General features: G+C 56.7%; 1 protein-coding gene across 1 annotated transcript in view; it reads right to left on the reverse strand.

Moving 5' to 3' along the window:
• The window catches only part of AGAP3 (ArfGAP with GTPase domain, ankyrin repeat and PH domain 3), a 114297-nt gene that overhangs the window by 24725 nt on the left and 73775 nt on the right, over positions 1 to 15797 (reverse strand). Inside the window, exon 11 of the mRNA XM_036398430.2 lies at positions 15401 to 15563. Coding sequence (XP_036254323.1) covers positions 15401 to 15563 — 163 coding nt within the window. The remainder of the gene's footprint in view (positions 1 to 15400; positions 15564 to 15797) is intronic.

The following is a 15797-nucleotide window of genomic DNA, read 5'->3' on the forward strand; positions in this document are numbered from 1 at the left end:
TGGGATGGGATGGATGGGATGGGATGGGATGGGATGGGATGGGATGGGATGGGATGGGATGGGATGGGATGGATGGGATGGGATGGGATGCATGGGATGGATGGGATGGGATGGGATGGGATGGGATGGGATGGGATGGGATGGGATGGGATGGGATGGATGGGATAGGATGGGATGGGATGGGATGGGATGGGATGGGATGGGATGGGATGGGATGGGATGGGATGGGATGCTCAGAGGTCAGACAGTATCTGCCAGCACCAAGCCCCAAGTGCCCCCAGCCCTGGTTATGGCTACAGCCACGGAGCAGAGGATGGTGAAGAAGGGAGAGCAGAACCAGAGGGCCTGAGACAAGCTCCTCCTGCAGAGGGGAAAGTCCTGCAGGGCCCTCAGCAGTGCAGATGTGACCCCTGCTCCCTCACCCAGCCAGGCCAGGAGCCCCAGCCCACCAGGACATGCCCTTCCATCACACTTCTGAGGAGCAGCACAGGCTGCCACGAATGCCAGGGCTCCATTTTGAAAGAAGGAGCAGCTTCCATCGGCCTCTGCAGCCCCTCCAAGCTCCCTGCACCTCTCTCCAGCTGCCGGGAGCCACCCAGCTGTGGGGGAACTCCCTCTCAGCCCAGCCATGCTCGCTCACAGACCTTGAACTGTGCAGCTCCTGCTTCTCCCAGGGAGCTGCTGGGTGCTCCCAGCAAGGCCAGAGCTCTCAGGAATTGCATCCCTTTGGAAGTGACACCCTGGCAGCTGCTGGATGTGTTCCCTGTCCAGGGGTAAGTGACAGGGGACATGCAAACACTACCAGCCTCTGGGCCAAGGCCTGCAGAACTGAACCCACACTGCTGACACTCCCAAGTCCCTCTCCCAGCCAGTTTCCTCGAGCCCCCCAAAAGAGACTCACATGGCTCCCTAGTGCCTTTCCAGTACAGCCCAGCTGACAACATGGCACTGGATGGAAAATGACCTAAAACCAGAAAGGCCTTTTCCCAGGCATGACATGTGGCAGCCCAGATGCTTTGGAGAAACATCTGGATCAGAGCAAACTGGGAATTCCTCATGAGGGTGTGGCTGCCCAGGGAACAGGATAACGGGAAGTCAGCCAAAAGTGCACCACGAGTCGGGAAGGAGATAATATGCAGAGTCACTTGAGGATCTTTTTAGGATCTCTTCAATATTTTCAAGAGCAATTTGTCAAATAAAACACAGGGTCTGGTGATATTTCCAGGGGACATTATGCTGGATGCTGCTACCAGGCCCTTACAGTGTGGAGGAAACCAATTTTGGCACAGGGAAGGGGCTATGCTGAATTTTAAAGAGGCACCAGCCAGAGAGCCCTTTTGGGCTCCCCCTGGGCTATGGCCAAGTGCAGGGCAGGCCCTGGAGTGCCAGGCCCTGCTCCCTCACAGGCAGAGGGACACTGTGCTGCACCACGGGGCAGAGAACTGTCACTGTGTGGCTCAGGATGGTCATGGAGCTGCTCCAGGATGGGTGAGGCCACCCTGGCACGGAGCAAACCCTGTGTTCTCTGGTACTGCAGAGGCCAACAGCACAGTGCAGATTAATGCCATTAACTGCCTGCCAAATGGTGTCCCAAGGAGTCATCAGTCACTCTGTCCCTCAACCACTTGTTGCCAACATGTCATCATTTATTCCAAATAAAAACCAGGATTATTGTGAGTCACCTTAGTGCACTGGCTCCCCAGAGCCTGGCTGGAGCCTGCAGCTGAACAGGGCTCAAAGCCTCCCCAAAAAGCTACAGCAGCTCAGGACCCTGAGCAGGGCTGAACACAGCTCCAGCTAGTGGGACACCTCCACTCCCAGCAACCAACGGCTTCTTGAAGGGAGGTGAGAGCCAAGGCAGAGCTGCCTGCCTGTGAAACCCTGCTGGGGAGGACATAAGTCACCCCCCACGTCAAGGGGCCAGCAGCTGGATGATGGTGATCCTGGGAGCCCCTGTGGCTGCTGCTCCCAGAGCCACCCGTGCCCCAGGGCCAGCCCAGAGCCAGGAGTCTCTGTCAGGCTGGGTTTCCAAATGAAGCACTGTGCTGCTGCCTGGACATTGCTGGGTCCTTCCTCCTGAACAGCTTCCACGAGCCCAAACACGTGGGCTGGCTCCCAGCACCAGGAGCCCCAGGATGCAGTCGTGTCATTTGAAAGACGTCACCTCTGGGCTCTCCTTGGGAGCTGGCCCCCATGCTGAGCACCCACACAGCTCCCAGGCGTGGGGGAACACGTTCTGGGGTGACAGACGGACAGACAGACAGACAGAAGGACAGGTGTTCCTCCCAGCTCTGCCAACACTGAACGTCTGTGTGGATTCACTGATCCAAAGTGGGGACTGAGGATTCCCAGCCCAGCTCCGTGGCAGGGCCATCAGGACCTGCCAGCTTGCACACAGCAGGAGCCATTGCTTTGCACTGGGCCTCACAGATGCTCTGACACAGGGAATCTCCCTCCTCTCTCAGTGCTGCCCTTGCACAGCATGGTTCTGGACATCTGCACATGCTAAGTGACTAAGTGACACCCCAGCTCCTACCAGAGCTGACTGGTGCTGGGTACAAACCACCAGGACAGGAACCTCTGCACGGTGCCAGTGTCTGTGGGACAGTGAGAGCCTGGGCTGGCTGTGCCAGCAGGATGGGGAGGGCTGGCCAGGACATCCCGCACTCCCCAGGCAGAGCTCCAGGACACACAGGCTGAGCCAATGCTTCTCCAGCCAGCACACCAATCCACCTCTGGCTTAGAGGGTGACCAACCCCCCGTGCAGCCTTACAGGGCCCAACAGACTGGGGAAGCCTGGCAATGGGCACCTCAGTGGCGCTGCCCCCAAAATCCTGTACTGAGAGCACTCTGCCAGCCCGGGCACAGCTTCTCCATCTGTGTCCAGCCTGAGCGCTGCCCCAAGCCCCACACAGAGCCCATGCCGCCAGCTGAGGCAGCCCAGCCCACCAAGGAGCAGCTCCACGGCCAGGGGAGGTGAGCTCTGCGAGGGAGAGGCAGCTCCTGGAACAGCGATGGCACACCTGGAGCCAGGGAGCAGCCAGAGGAGCCCCCAGGCTTTGCTGCACAGCACAAAGTCACATCACAGGTCTGCCCCTCTGTCACTCCTGCCTCAACAGTGACGGATCCGACAGAAAATCTGAGCCTGACTTGAATGCTGCCCGTGCCAGAGATCACAGTGATGCTGGGTAAGTGGTTCCAGTGGTTAATTGCCTTCACTGCTGAAACCTGGGCCTCATTTCTGGCCTGAGCTGTGTTCCTTCTGCCACTGTCACTGCATCCTGGTACATTTTATCTGATAAAGAGCTCTCTCACCAAATTTCTGTTCTATACAGGTATTTACAGGTGGTGTTGAAATTACCTCTTAACCTTTTCTCTGGTAAGTTAAATATATTGAGCTCATCGAACCTTCCTACAAGGTGATTCTGAGAGCAGTTCCTGGTTTTTACAGCCATTCCTGTCCATCATTTTTAGTCTCATCCTGTGGACACATAAATCCATTAACCTGAGCTCTGTGGAAGCCCTCTCCACCCCAAAACTCACTGTTACCATCCACACCACCTTGACCACATCTTCTACAATTCCTGAATTAAATAATTCAGCCTTGCTGATTCCAACATGTCCACATCTCCTACCTGCTGTTTAATTTGCTGCCTAATTACAGCTGGAATATGAAGAATTCATCATTCTGTGCTGAGATACATCATCTTGCCTCTTCCCAAACACCAATACAAGTGCTCACTGAACACTTTGCTTTTTTTCCTTATTAACCATTCTATTATTCCCACACAGTAATGAAAGAATGCTGGGGTTAGGATGCATTAGTTCCTAATACACTTGAAAAAAGCCCTTTCACTGTCTGTCCTGCTCTGCATCCCCATGGCAGTGCAGGCTCCTGTGCCAGCCAAGGTGGAAGGTGGGCTGGGAAATGAGCTCCTGGGGCTGGATCCATCACTTTGATCTGTGTGTTAAGTGGAAACTCCATGGAACTTGAATAGTTGAGGATCAGAGACTTGGTGAGATACGTGAGCAGTGACTGTTCTTGTGGCTCTCAGCCTGAACAACTGGCACAGGGTGACATTGCCACCTAAGGAGTGCCCCACCCAGCACTGGGCAGAGATGAGTCTTTGGCATGGAATGGTGGTGAAGGAGACCAGGATAGAGAGTGCCAGGGAGGACATGGAGCAGGAGCCTGGAGCAGGAGCTGAGACACAGGAGATGAGTTTTTGCCAAGTAAAGCAGCTGTGAGAGTGATGAAAGAGAGGTTTTCCTCTGGGAGAAGGGACCAGAAGTGAAGTGACAGACTTGTGCAGATGTCCCCAAAATGGGGCAGGCAGTGTTAATGTCCCCATCAGCTGGGACACCCCTGTCCCCACAGAGGAAGAGATGGGCGGTGGTCCCCAGCAGTTGTGCTGTGCTGGTGCTCTCACTTCAGCAGTGACTTTGTTCCTAAATCCCTCATCACCACCATTTGTCCAATGCTGTTTAACTTCCTCCCTAGATGTGGTGGGCATGGAGTGTGATGTGGGGCAGTGCAAGGCTGCCCTGAGAGCCCAGAGCAAATGGTGACGCAGCCTTTGTGTGGCTGCAGGCAGTGCACCTGGAATGCAAGGAGCCAGGAGGGTCACTTTGAGGGCTGCTCACAATTCATCACTGCTGGTGCAGGCTGGGCCAGGAGCGTTGGCACAGGAGCCTCCTCCAGCTGGCTGTGCCAGGCCACACCAGTGCCACAGCCTCCTCTGCTGCAGCTTCCAGCTCCTGCTCAGCACTGAGCCATTCCTTTATCATGTTGCTGGTAATTTTATCACTTTTCAGACACACACAGAGACAGATGCACAAACCACAGCAGCACCAGCAGCCAGCTCCTTCTCCCCGCTCCTGCCCCTTCTCACTACTGGGACAGAGAACAAACAGTTCACATCTCCTCTCCACCAAGACTGACATATTTTTAAGCAGTTCAACCTTCCTTTTAACTTTCTGGTATCTGGTAAAATATTCTTTAAAAACTCCTAATTACGCTTCACTTTTTATTTCCCTGTTAAAATTTCTTCTCCCAAAAGATCTTTTGGGATTGTAATTGCTTCCAGCTTGGTGAAATTGGCTCAGACACATTTTTGCGTGCATGTGTCTGTGCATGTGTTTAACACTCTATTTGTGATGTGAATGTTACTCTGCCTGAACACCAGCACAATACAGCCAAGTCACCTTTACATAAGGCACTACTGAGTTTAGTTTGGTGACTGGCTGCAGTGAGGATAACAGCAGTGTTCGCCCTGGGAGCTGCTCTGCTGTTTGGAACCGGCTTTCAGAAAGTCCAGGGAAGCTTTAGTGCAACTTCATAAGGTCCCTCAGTGACTCTACCACATTAATATCATTTACTCTCCAACACGTTACAAAGAATGATCTCAGAGAAGCACGGTGCTGGGAATGAGCAGCAGAAGCAGATGAAAGGAGCAGGGTCTGTGCCAGTGTTCCAGATCACTCTCCTGCCCTGTGACTGTGAAGAGAGGTGTCCTTACAAACCTGGAACGACAAGCTGCAGGAAATCTGCAAGTAGCACTGTCTAACACACAGCCCAGAAGAGATCCCTGAGATCCCTGTGGTGGTGGGGGAGAGGGACAGGCAGCACTGACATGGATCCCCGTCTGTGTGTAGATGGAGCAGGAACCTGGCTCTGAGACAGAGCTGCAGGAGGGGAGGCAGCAGAGCCAGAACCTTCTGGGCTTGCAGAGGAGTGTGGAGCTGGAGCAGCCCTGCAGTGACTGATGAAGAACAGCCCCTGTTCTTCTCCACAAGTGCAACTGGGAAAGGGCCATCTGGGGATGCTGGAATTGCTGTATTTTCCTGCATAACTCCTGTTTCTAGAGCCATTCACTCACACAAGGCTTTATCCAGCCCTGCCTGCTTTGTCCACAGAGGCTGCTTGGAGTGCAGCAGCACAACCTCCTGGGGTGCATAAATTCCAGGGGATGGAGCAAGCCCTGCTGTGTTTGGAGATGCCTGCCACTGCTCTGGGACAGCTCCCTGTCCAGCAGCACAGAGCAGAGCCCAGGCAAAGGCCCTGTGTGCTCATGGCAGAGGGACTCACTGCTGGAGCTGCTGCCTGCGCTCAGGGCTGAGCTGGGGCTCTGTGACAGCACAGAGCAGGACTCTGTGGCCTGTGACAAGTCACTCCCTGGCCCCTCTCCCTCCTGCAGCACAAGCCTGGGCTGTATGGATGAGAAAGCCTGGTTTGCTGGAGAAGGCTCCCAGTCCACCTTGGAGAGCACCGGCCGTCCCTCCAGCCCAGCCCAGCCCTCCTGGCAGCACCAGGCAAGTTATTTACACTGAGATTTTCACAGGTGGCCACTAATTACACCCTTGTAGCTTTTCCAGGTGCCCCATGCAAGGAACCTGAGCCAGATGTTCCAGAATTCAGGATGCTGAGAGCTACAGCTGCAGCCCCAGGCCTGGCTATCTGCCCCATGCCCACCTGGCTGCCCTGTGCCCACCTGGCTGCCCTGGACACCTTGGCCAGCCCTGGGCAGGGCTCTCATCACCATGGCACTCTGCTGCCTTGTGCTTCTCCCTCCCTGCTCCTCTCCTCCTTCCTTTCTCCAAGGCCTTTTCCCTGCTCAGCCCTGCACTGCACGGCTCCTTAGTGATCTGGTAAGGAATAAGTATATCAACTCCCAGTAATTATCTCTAATTAGGGTTAGTGATTACACTGTTGGGTCGGAGAAAATCAGTCTCTGCTTTCCCACTGGGGAGGGCAGGTAGAGCTGGGCTGTGGAGGGGGAAGCACCAGCAGCTCCCTCGTGCTCTGATCCCCTCCGTGAACCTCTCCCTGCCTGCACAGCTCTGGAGCTGCCTGTTCCAAGAGCAGGAGCCATTCTGACCCAGCAGGATCTGAATCTGGCCCTCCAGCCTTCTGTCCAGCACTAGAACCAGGCACCAAGGATTGTTGGTTCCTGTCCTGCTCATGTCATCCCACCTGGCTGCAGCCACGCTCCTCCTTTTCCCACAGAGTCCTGACAACTTCCAGCTTCCACTCAATGCAAAACTTTAAACCAGCAGCTCAAGCCTCATATTTGGATTCATCCTCCACCTTCAGACATGCAGATAAACATTCGTAAGAGGTTACTGTATGACTGTAATGGTGAATGTATAATATTTATAATATACATATGAATTTGCAGTATTTTATACATGATTCATGATGCAAAATATTAATTACAGATAAATTTTCCTAAATCTCTCATCTCAGCTTCATCTTCAGACTACAAACAACCCTTTAACATATTATTGGGAAGGGCAGAAGTCCCACACTGAGGAACAGACAGACCCTCACCCTGTTCCTTTCAGCTCAGCATCCCCATGTCTGAGTTACATAATCCCAGTCTGGTTTGGGTCAGGACTGACCTCAAAGATCATCCACCTGCAGCCCCTGCCCAGGCCCTTGGCTGAACACAGTGACTAACACTGGACTCTCACAGTCCGGGAGGGATGGAGGGAGGGGTGTCCCCACAGCTGGCACAGAACCAGCTGTGCATGGGCACTGCCCCCAGCCCCAGCAGCCCCTCAGGCTGGGGGGCACTGGGGGCCCTGCTCTGGCTTTCCCTCTGCTGCCCAGCTCCCAGGGAGCACCACAAAGAGCACAGTGGACGGGATCCCACCTCTGAGCAGAACACAGAACACAGAACACAGGCAGGGGCCACCGAGCCACTCGTGTGCATGGAGCAGAGCAGCCGTGGGACCATGGCCAATCCCAGGGACACCAGAGTCCATCCAGCCTTCCCTGCCAAGTGTGGAGCACAGGTGTAATTTGGGATGCTCCTGGACACACGCCAGGGCAGGGTGACCCGAGCTGCTGGTGGGAGGGGAAGCAAAAACAACTTTGTTTCAGAAGTCAGAGCTGTGCTTTCCCTCCTGAATGTCCATTTCCATTCTTTTGTAGGAGATTAATGACCCTGCTCTGACCCGAAGAATCTGTTGTGCAGCCACAACCAGGAGAAAGGCAGGAGATGATCCACCAGCCTCCTGTCTGCCATGACCTGCACCACCCTGCTCTCACTGCTCTTCTTCCCTCAATGTCATTGTCCCCCACGGCGAGCAGCGGTGTGCCAGGGAAACAGGTTTTCCCTTTTCTTTGTTAATTCTTCCCTCATTACATTTGAAATTCCACAATCAGTGTGCACTGTAATTGTCGAATTTGATGCTAATGATTAATGAATTAAACATGGATCCATCAATTAGTCCTCGGAGAATAATTCTGCATAAAGCAGCGGATAATGTAATTACAGTAACAAAGATAATGAGATGTTAACATCGACGGAGCCCGACGTGACATGATCACAGCAGGCTCAGCAACCCCGGCCTGGGGGAGCCAATCCCTCACTCTGCAGAGGAAGAGCATCGGGGGGCACGGGGCTGGCGGGGGGGCCGTGCCAGCGCGGCGCTCCCTGGCACTGCCTGCCCGCCAACGCGCACGGCCACCGCCCCAGGGGCCGCCACGCAGCTGCCAGGCTCAGCAGGGACCCGGGCAGGATCCCGAGCTGCTGGGGACCCTCACCATGCCCTGCCATCCCGACCTTTGCAGGGGCTGAGGCCAGCACGGGCTCCCTCCCACCGCCGTGCCTGGCACAGAGGCCCAGGGACAGGCACGCTGCCACACTCTGCACTGCTGGCTCCCTTGGAACCAGGGGGGGCTGCCAGCACACAGAACTCGGCCCGGGGACAGCTGGACCCTCATCACCTCAGAGCAAACAGGAGCATCAGCCAAGCCCTGCATCCCAAGCAGCGCCTCCCACCAGCACACACTCTGGAGAAGTTCTCCCTGGAGGAGATGCAGGAGTGATGCTGCAGAAGCAGGAGGAGGAAGAGGACTCGCGCTGGCACTGGCCCCAACACCCGTGTCAGACCATGCAGATTGTTCCTCAGGCTGAAGAGAACTGACCAGCAGCAGTCCCCACCCAAAACCCTCCAGAGCTTGAGCTCACGACTCCGTGCTGAGTCTGACTGGCCTGTCCTGCTGAGCCTGCCCAGTGCTGAGGACACAGCTGCCATCTGGCACCACATCCCACGGGAGACTCACCCACCATCCTCAGCAAGCTGGAGAATCCCCTGAGCCCCCCAGAGTGGAGCAGAACTTTCCCCTTTAGCCTGCTCCCTTCACCCTAGTGCTCTGGCTCCCCCACGTTTGCTTCCTTCAGTGCCATCTCTGTGTGCTGCTGGAAACACCTCCAACTGCTGCCTGCAACCACAGCCAGCTCAGCACTGCTGCAGCCTCTTCCTGCACTTCACTTCACTTCCCACTCCAGGCAGGCTGCCTGGGGCTCAGCTCTCACAGACCCTGCCACACCCAGGCTGCAGAGCCAGCTGCTGTGCCCGTGCATGGCTGTGCCCGTGCATGGCTGTGCATGGCTGTGCTCTGTGCATGGCTGTGCATGGCTGTGCATGGCTGTGCATGGCTGTGCTCTGTGCATGGCTGTGCTCTGTGCATGGCTGTGCATGGCTGTGCCTGTGCATGCTGTGCCCGTGCATGGCTGTGCATGGCTGTGCCTGTGCATGGCTGTGCCCGTGCATGGCTGTGCATGGCTGTGCCTGTGCAGGGCTGTGCCCGTGCATGGCTGTGCCCGTGCATGGCTGTGCCCATGCAGGGCTGTGCTCTGTGCATGTCTGTGCCCATGCAGGGCTGTGCTCTGTGCATGGCTGTGCCCGTGCATGGCTGTGCTCTGTGCATGCTGTGCCCATGCAGGCCTGTGCTCTGTGCATGGCTGTGCCCATGCATGGCTGTGCCCGTGCATGGCTGTGCTCTGTGCATGGCTGTGCCCGTGCATGGCTGTGCCTGTGCATGCTGTGCCCATGCAGGGCTGTGCCCGTGCAGGGCTGTGCTCTGTGCAGGGCTGTGCCCGTGCATGGCTGTGCCCGTGCATGGCTGTGCCCATGCAGGGCTGTGCCTGTGCAGGGCTGTGCCCGTGCATGGCTGTGCCCATGCAGGGCTGTGCTCTGTGCATGGCTGTGCCCGTGCATGGCTGTGCTCTGTGCATGGCTGTGCTCTGTGCATGGCTGTGCAGGGCTGTGCTCTGTGCATGGCTGTGCCTGTGCATGGCTGTGCCTGTGCATGGCTGTGCCCGTGCAGGGCTGTGCCCGTGCATGGCTGTGCTCTGTGCATGGCTGTGCCCGTGCATGGCTGTGCCCGTGCATGGCTGTGCCCATGCATGGCTGTGCCCGTGCATGGCTGTGCCCGTGCATGGCTGTGCCCATGCATGGCTGTGCCCGTGCATGGCTGTGCTCTGTGCATGGCTGTGCCTGTGCATGGCTGTGCCCGTGCAGGGCTGTGCTCTGTGCATGGCTGTGCCTGTGCATGGCTGTGCCCGTGCAGGGCTGTGCTCTGTGCAGGGCTGTGCCCGTGCATGGCTGTGCCCGTGCATGGCTGTGCCCATGCAGGGCTGTGCCTGTGCAGGGCTGTGCCCGTGCATGGCTGTGCCCATGCAGGGCTGTGCTCTGTGCATGGCTGTGCCCGTGCATGGCTGTGCTCTGTGCATGGCTGTGCTCTGTGCATGGCTGTGCAGGGCTGTGCTCTGTGCATGGCTGTGCTCTGTGCATGGCTGTGCCCATGCAGGGCTGTGCTCTGTGCAGGGCTGTGCTCTGTGCATGGCTGTGCATGGCTGTGCCTGTGCATGGCTGTGCTCTGTGCATGGCTGTGCATGGCTGTGCTCTGTGCATGGCTGTGCTCTGTGCATGGCTGTGCCCGTGCATGGCTGTGCCTGTGCATGGCTGTGCTCTGTGCATGGCTGTGCATGGCTGTGCTCTGTGCATGGCTGTGCCCATGCAGGGCTGTGCTCTGTGCATGGCTGTGCCCGTGCATGGCTGTGCCCGTGCATGCTGTGCCCATGCAGGGCTGTGCTCTGTGCCACATACAAACTGTCACAGGTGTCACAGACCACGGGTCACACACGTCCCTGCCCAGCTCCCCTTTGCCAGCACTGGAGCAGGTCCCTGCAAACCTCTTTGAAGCAAGAACGCAGGGCTCAGCGGGGCTGAGCTGACACTGGCTCTCGTGCTGGCTGACTCTGTCTCTTGTGCCACCATCTTTCCCCCCTCACTGAAGTCCCTTTTCATCCCAGCTGCACTCTGGTATGAGCTGCCCTCACTCCTCGAGCCAGAAACATGTGATGCAGCACAGACAAGGCTGGGTGAAGCTGAGGAACCAGAGCAAGGATGCACCTGGGGGGCTGTGAGGGAGAGGGACAGAGAAGAGACATTCCAGCAGGAAGAGGAGCAGCAGGGATTTGAAGGAGACTCCTGACCCAGCAGTGCCACACCTCTAGTGAGTACCTGCCTGCAGGCCACAGCACCTATGAGCTCTGGCAGAGATCTGCTCATCCCCTTCCTGCCCTCTCCAGCCCAACCACTGCAGTGCCACTCCCTGCCATTGGCAAGGACACCTTCTATGGGACCAGGCTGCTCCAAACCTGCCCAAACTGGCCCTGGACACTTCCAGCAATGGAGCAGCCATTGGCCGATCAGTGCCAGAACCTCACTGCCTTCACATGGAACAACTTCCTAATATCCAATCTAAACCTCCCCTCCTTCAGTATAACATCATTCCCCCTTGTCCCATCACTCCACGCCCTTGTCCAAGCTCCCTCTCCAGCTTCAGGCACTGAAAGGGCTCTAAGGTCTCCCCTGGTTAACACCTCCAGCTCTCTCAGCCCATCTCTGTAGGAGAGGGCTCCAGCCCTTGGAGCACCTCCATGGCCTCCCCTGGACAACAAGAACTCATCCAACCCAAAATAAAACCAAGCTAACTACAGTAAAGTTGCCTTCTTGAATGGTTTAAATACTGGGGCACAGAGCACCCACTGGTTTCACAAACACAAGTCCCTTCTCATTCTGGCTGTATTTAGCTGGAGGCTGTCTGTACCTGCTTTGGAGTTATTCTGAATCCTCACCAGAGCACTGCACTCATGTATTTTATCCACATACAGGGCAAGGTGAGACTTCATTTTTTTCTTCTTCTCCCCTTTATGTCCTTGGTCCTTCCTCACCCCAGGTAAGGACAGAGCAGTGGACATCAGCCAGCCCAGTCACTCACCTTTGCAGAGTTCACGTCACACAGGAACCACAGACACTGCTCTGAACTCTAACCACTGGCCACCTGGCTTTGCCCAGAGACTCCTGGGGCAAGACAGCAAATCCCTCCTGTCTCCAAAGATTGTTTCCTCTGAAGATTAACTTGTGACTGACAAAGAACTGCAAACTTCGAAGTGCTTCTTCTCCAGTTCCCAAATATGTGTCAGATGAGAGATGCCCAGTGGATCCAGTAACAGTCTCATCCATAGTCCCAGAGGTGGAAAAACTGTGAGGTCACTGCTAATTTGAAGCCAGGCAGATTCTCCATCAACCCTAAATCCAGCCCTGGGCATTGCACAGGGGCAAGAGCACATCACCTCAGAGAGTCTGTGTCCCATCAATGCCCTTGGTGACTGCATTCACTGCTACTGGGCTTGGAGGCATCAGAGAGAGATTAAAAAGTTCCTCAGAAATGCCTTTCCTGATTGTGTGCCAGACAAAAAGCATTTCTGACACTGCAGGCACAGCCTGAGCCAGGCAGGACACACCCCTGGGTGTGAAGCTGCTGTGCTGGTGCTGAGCCCTGCATGGACACACCTGCTCTGGGCAGCCCAGAGCACTGCTCTGCTCGAGGGCCAGGGCAGAGAGCCAGCAGGGACCCCAGAGCCTCAGACCCTGCATGGCAGTGACCACTGTACCACAGGGTGCCACGCTGCACACACGCCCAGCAGCACCCCAAGCTGCACTAAAGCACAGCTCATCAACAGAGAACTGTGTCACCCTAAAGGCTCAGGCAGTGCTGAGCCCAACTGCTCTCCAGATAAACTACCCCAACATTCCCCCTGCCAGGAACCTGCATCTCCTGTCCCATGTCACTGCTCCAGCTGCAGCCCAACGCTCTGCCCCTGCCCCAGCCCCAGACTGCAGGGCCACTCTCACACCACACTGGCTCCTTGCACTGCCTTTCCAGCAGCAGGGATCAGCAATCCAGGATCACCCCAGGGACATCCCATCCTGCTCCTGAGAGGGATGGCCAGCAGTGATCAGCAATCCAGGATCATCCCAGGGACATCGCATCCTGCTCCTGAGAGGGATGGCAGCAGGGATCAGGATCCAGGGACATCCCATCCTGCTCCTGAGAGGGATGGCAGCAGGGATCAGGATCCAGGGACATCCCATCCTGCTCCTGAGAGGGATGGCAGCAGGGATCAGGATCCAGGATCATCCCATCCTGCTCCTGAGAGGGATGGCAGCAGGGATCCAGGGACATCCCATCCTGCTCCTGAGAGGGATGGCAGCAGGGATCACGATCCAGGATCATCCCAGGGACATCACATCCTACTCCTGAGAGGGACGGCAGCAGGGATCAGGATCCAGGATCATCCCAGGGACATCCCATCCTGCTCCTGAGAGGGATGGCAGCAGGGATCCAGGATCATCCCATCCTGCTCCTGAGAGGGATGGCAGCAGGGATCAGGATCCAGGGACATCCCATCCTGCTCCTGAGAGGGATGGCCAGCAGGGATCAGGATCCAGGATCATCCCAGGGACATCCCATCCTGCTCCTGAGAGGGATGGCAGCAGGGATCAGGATCCAGGATCATCCCATCCTGCTCCTGAGAGGGATGGCAGCAGGGATCAGGATCCAGGGACATCCCATCCTGCTCCTGAGAGGGATGGCCAGCAGGGATCAGGATCCAGGATCATCCCAGGCTGCTCCTGAGAGGGATGGCAGCAGGGATCAGGATCCAGGGACATCCCATCCTGCTCCTGAGAGGGATGGCCAGCAGGGATCAGGATCCAGGATCATCCCAGGCTGCTCCTGAGAGGGATGGCAGCAGGGATCAGCAATCCAGGTCCATCCTAGCCTGCTCCTGAGCCCAGCAGAACTGAGAGCACTGCTGGAAGTAGGATACAGTGCTAAGTGAGCAGCTGGTTTGACACCAGCAGAAGCTCCTCTGTGGTTTGAATCCTTCCCCCAGCTCTGATACCTCTGCCAAGTCAGAGCTCAGACAGGCACCTCTGACAGGCAGGCAGAGGAGTGTCCCTGTCCAGAATCAGAACTGTCCCATGCTGGGCAATGCTGAGTGTGGGTGGAAGTGTCAGTGTACAGTGGAGAGCCAAGGCAAGAACAGGCAGAGCTGTACAGCCCTGGCCAGGACTGACAGTTTATCCACACATGACTTCTGACATGTCAAGAACAGCAGTTTGGGTTTGGGGGGGCTCACAGTGGCCTCCTTGGCACCACGTGAGCAGTGATGTTACTGTGCCCCATTCCCTGTCCGTGTCCCTGGGTGGGTGTGATGCCAAGGACTCCAGCAGCTCCTGCCCCTCAGCCCAGCTGCATCCTACCTGCCCTCTGCCCCAGGACACTCTGAAGCACTGTGCTGACAGCACCTGACCATGGGGCAGAGCCAGGGCACAGAGCAGGAGGGAACCAGATGGGATGTGCCACCCAAGCTCACCCTGAGTACTGGATTTGGAGGGATTTCCGTGATCAGCAGCAGCACCAGCACTCCCTCAGCATCCCAAACAGAGCCTTCTCCATAACCTGTGCACCAGACTGTGCCAGCAGCTAGCTGGGAAGAAGGCAGGTGGGAGCTGCCCACCCTGGCAAGGACACCAGCCCCAAGGACGCAGTAAAGGCTCTGGGAAATGTGGGCAGGATGGTCCCAGGTTCAACAGTTCCCCCTGGCAGGTGAGAACCTCCCATGGCAGCAGCAGTGAGGAGCAGCATGGCAGGGACTCTGTGAGAGGAGGAGTGTGACAGGAACCCTGAGAGAGGCCAGAGGGGCAGCCAGCCTCCAGTCTCACCTCAGCACACTCTGGGGCAACTCTTCAGTGAGCACACAGAGTGATGATCCCAAACCAGATCTTCACCATTTCTCCAGGGAAAGGTAAGGAGGAAAGAGGGCCCCAAAACCAGAAAGAAACAGAACACAACTTGTCAGGAACCAAGAGCCTTGGGATTTCTTTTGGTTTAGGGAGCAGCAGCTTCCACCATGTGTAGCAGCTCACCAGCCTTAACACTGTCCTTAGGGTGAGGAAATTGCTCAGGGGTTCACGCTGCCAGTTACACCCTTTGATGTTCTTCTTTCCTGGACACCAACCAGCACAAAATCCTAACAGGATTACCTCTTACCTGTAAAATCCTAAGAGGATTACCCAGGGAGCTCACCTGGGCCCTGCACAGAAATGCTAACACCCACCAAAGGGACTCCCCGAGGGTGGTGAAAACAGGACACTCCAGAAGGGGCTCTGTTACCAGCCCAGCAAAGCCAAGGGCTGCTGGGGCACTGTGGAGGGACAGCTGCTGCCCTGTGCCCCCCACACCAGCTCCTACCTGTGCCAGCTGCCAGCTGGGAGCTGCTCCTGTCCTTGGCCAGCCCGTTGGCCTTGGGGCTGGCGCTGGGCGCGGCCGTGGCGCGGGGCAGCCGCTTGCCCGGCACCTTCACCGTGGTCCGCAGCAGGTCGATCTCCTTGCCGTGCACGTTCTGCATGTAGTCCTGCAGCAGAGGCACAAGGGAGGAGGATCAGCCCTGCCCCAGGCAGCCAGCACAGCTCCCCACCCTCAGAGTCAGCACTAAGCCCTGCTGGATGCCAGGACAAGCCCGCTCGGGAAAGCAGGGCTGGGGATCAGAGACCAGATGGAGCCAAAGGGCACACGGGTGGCCAGCACTTCCTCCTCATCATCCCTTGGTCAATCTCAGCACTCAACTGCAGCAGCATATGATATGACA

Source organism: Molothrus ater, chromosome 1 (assembly GCF_012460135.2).
Source record: "Molothrus ater isolate BHLD 08-10-18 breed brown headed cowbird chromosome 1, BPBGC_Mater_1.1, whole genome shotgun sequence".
Classification (NCBI taxonomy): Eukaryota; Metazoa; Chordata; class Aves; order Passeriformes; family Icteridae; genus Molothrus; species Molothrus ater.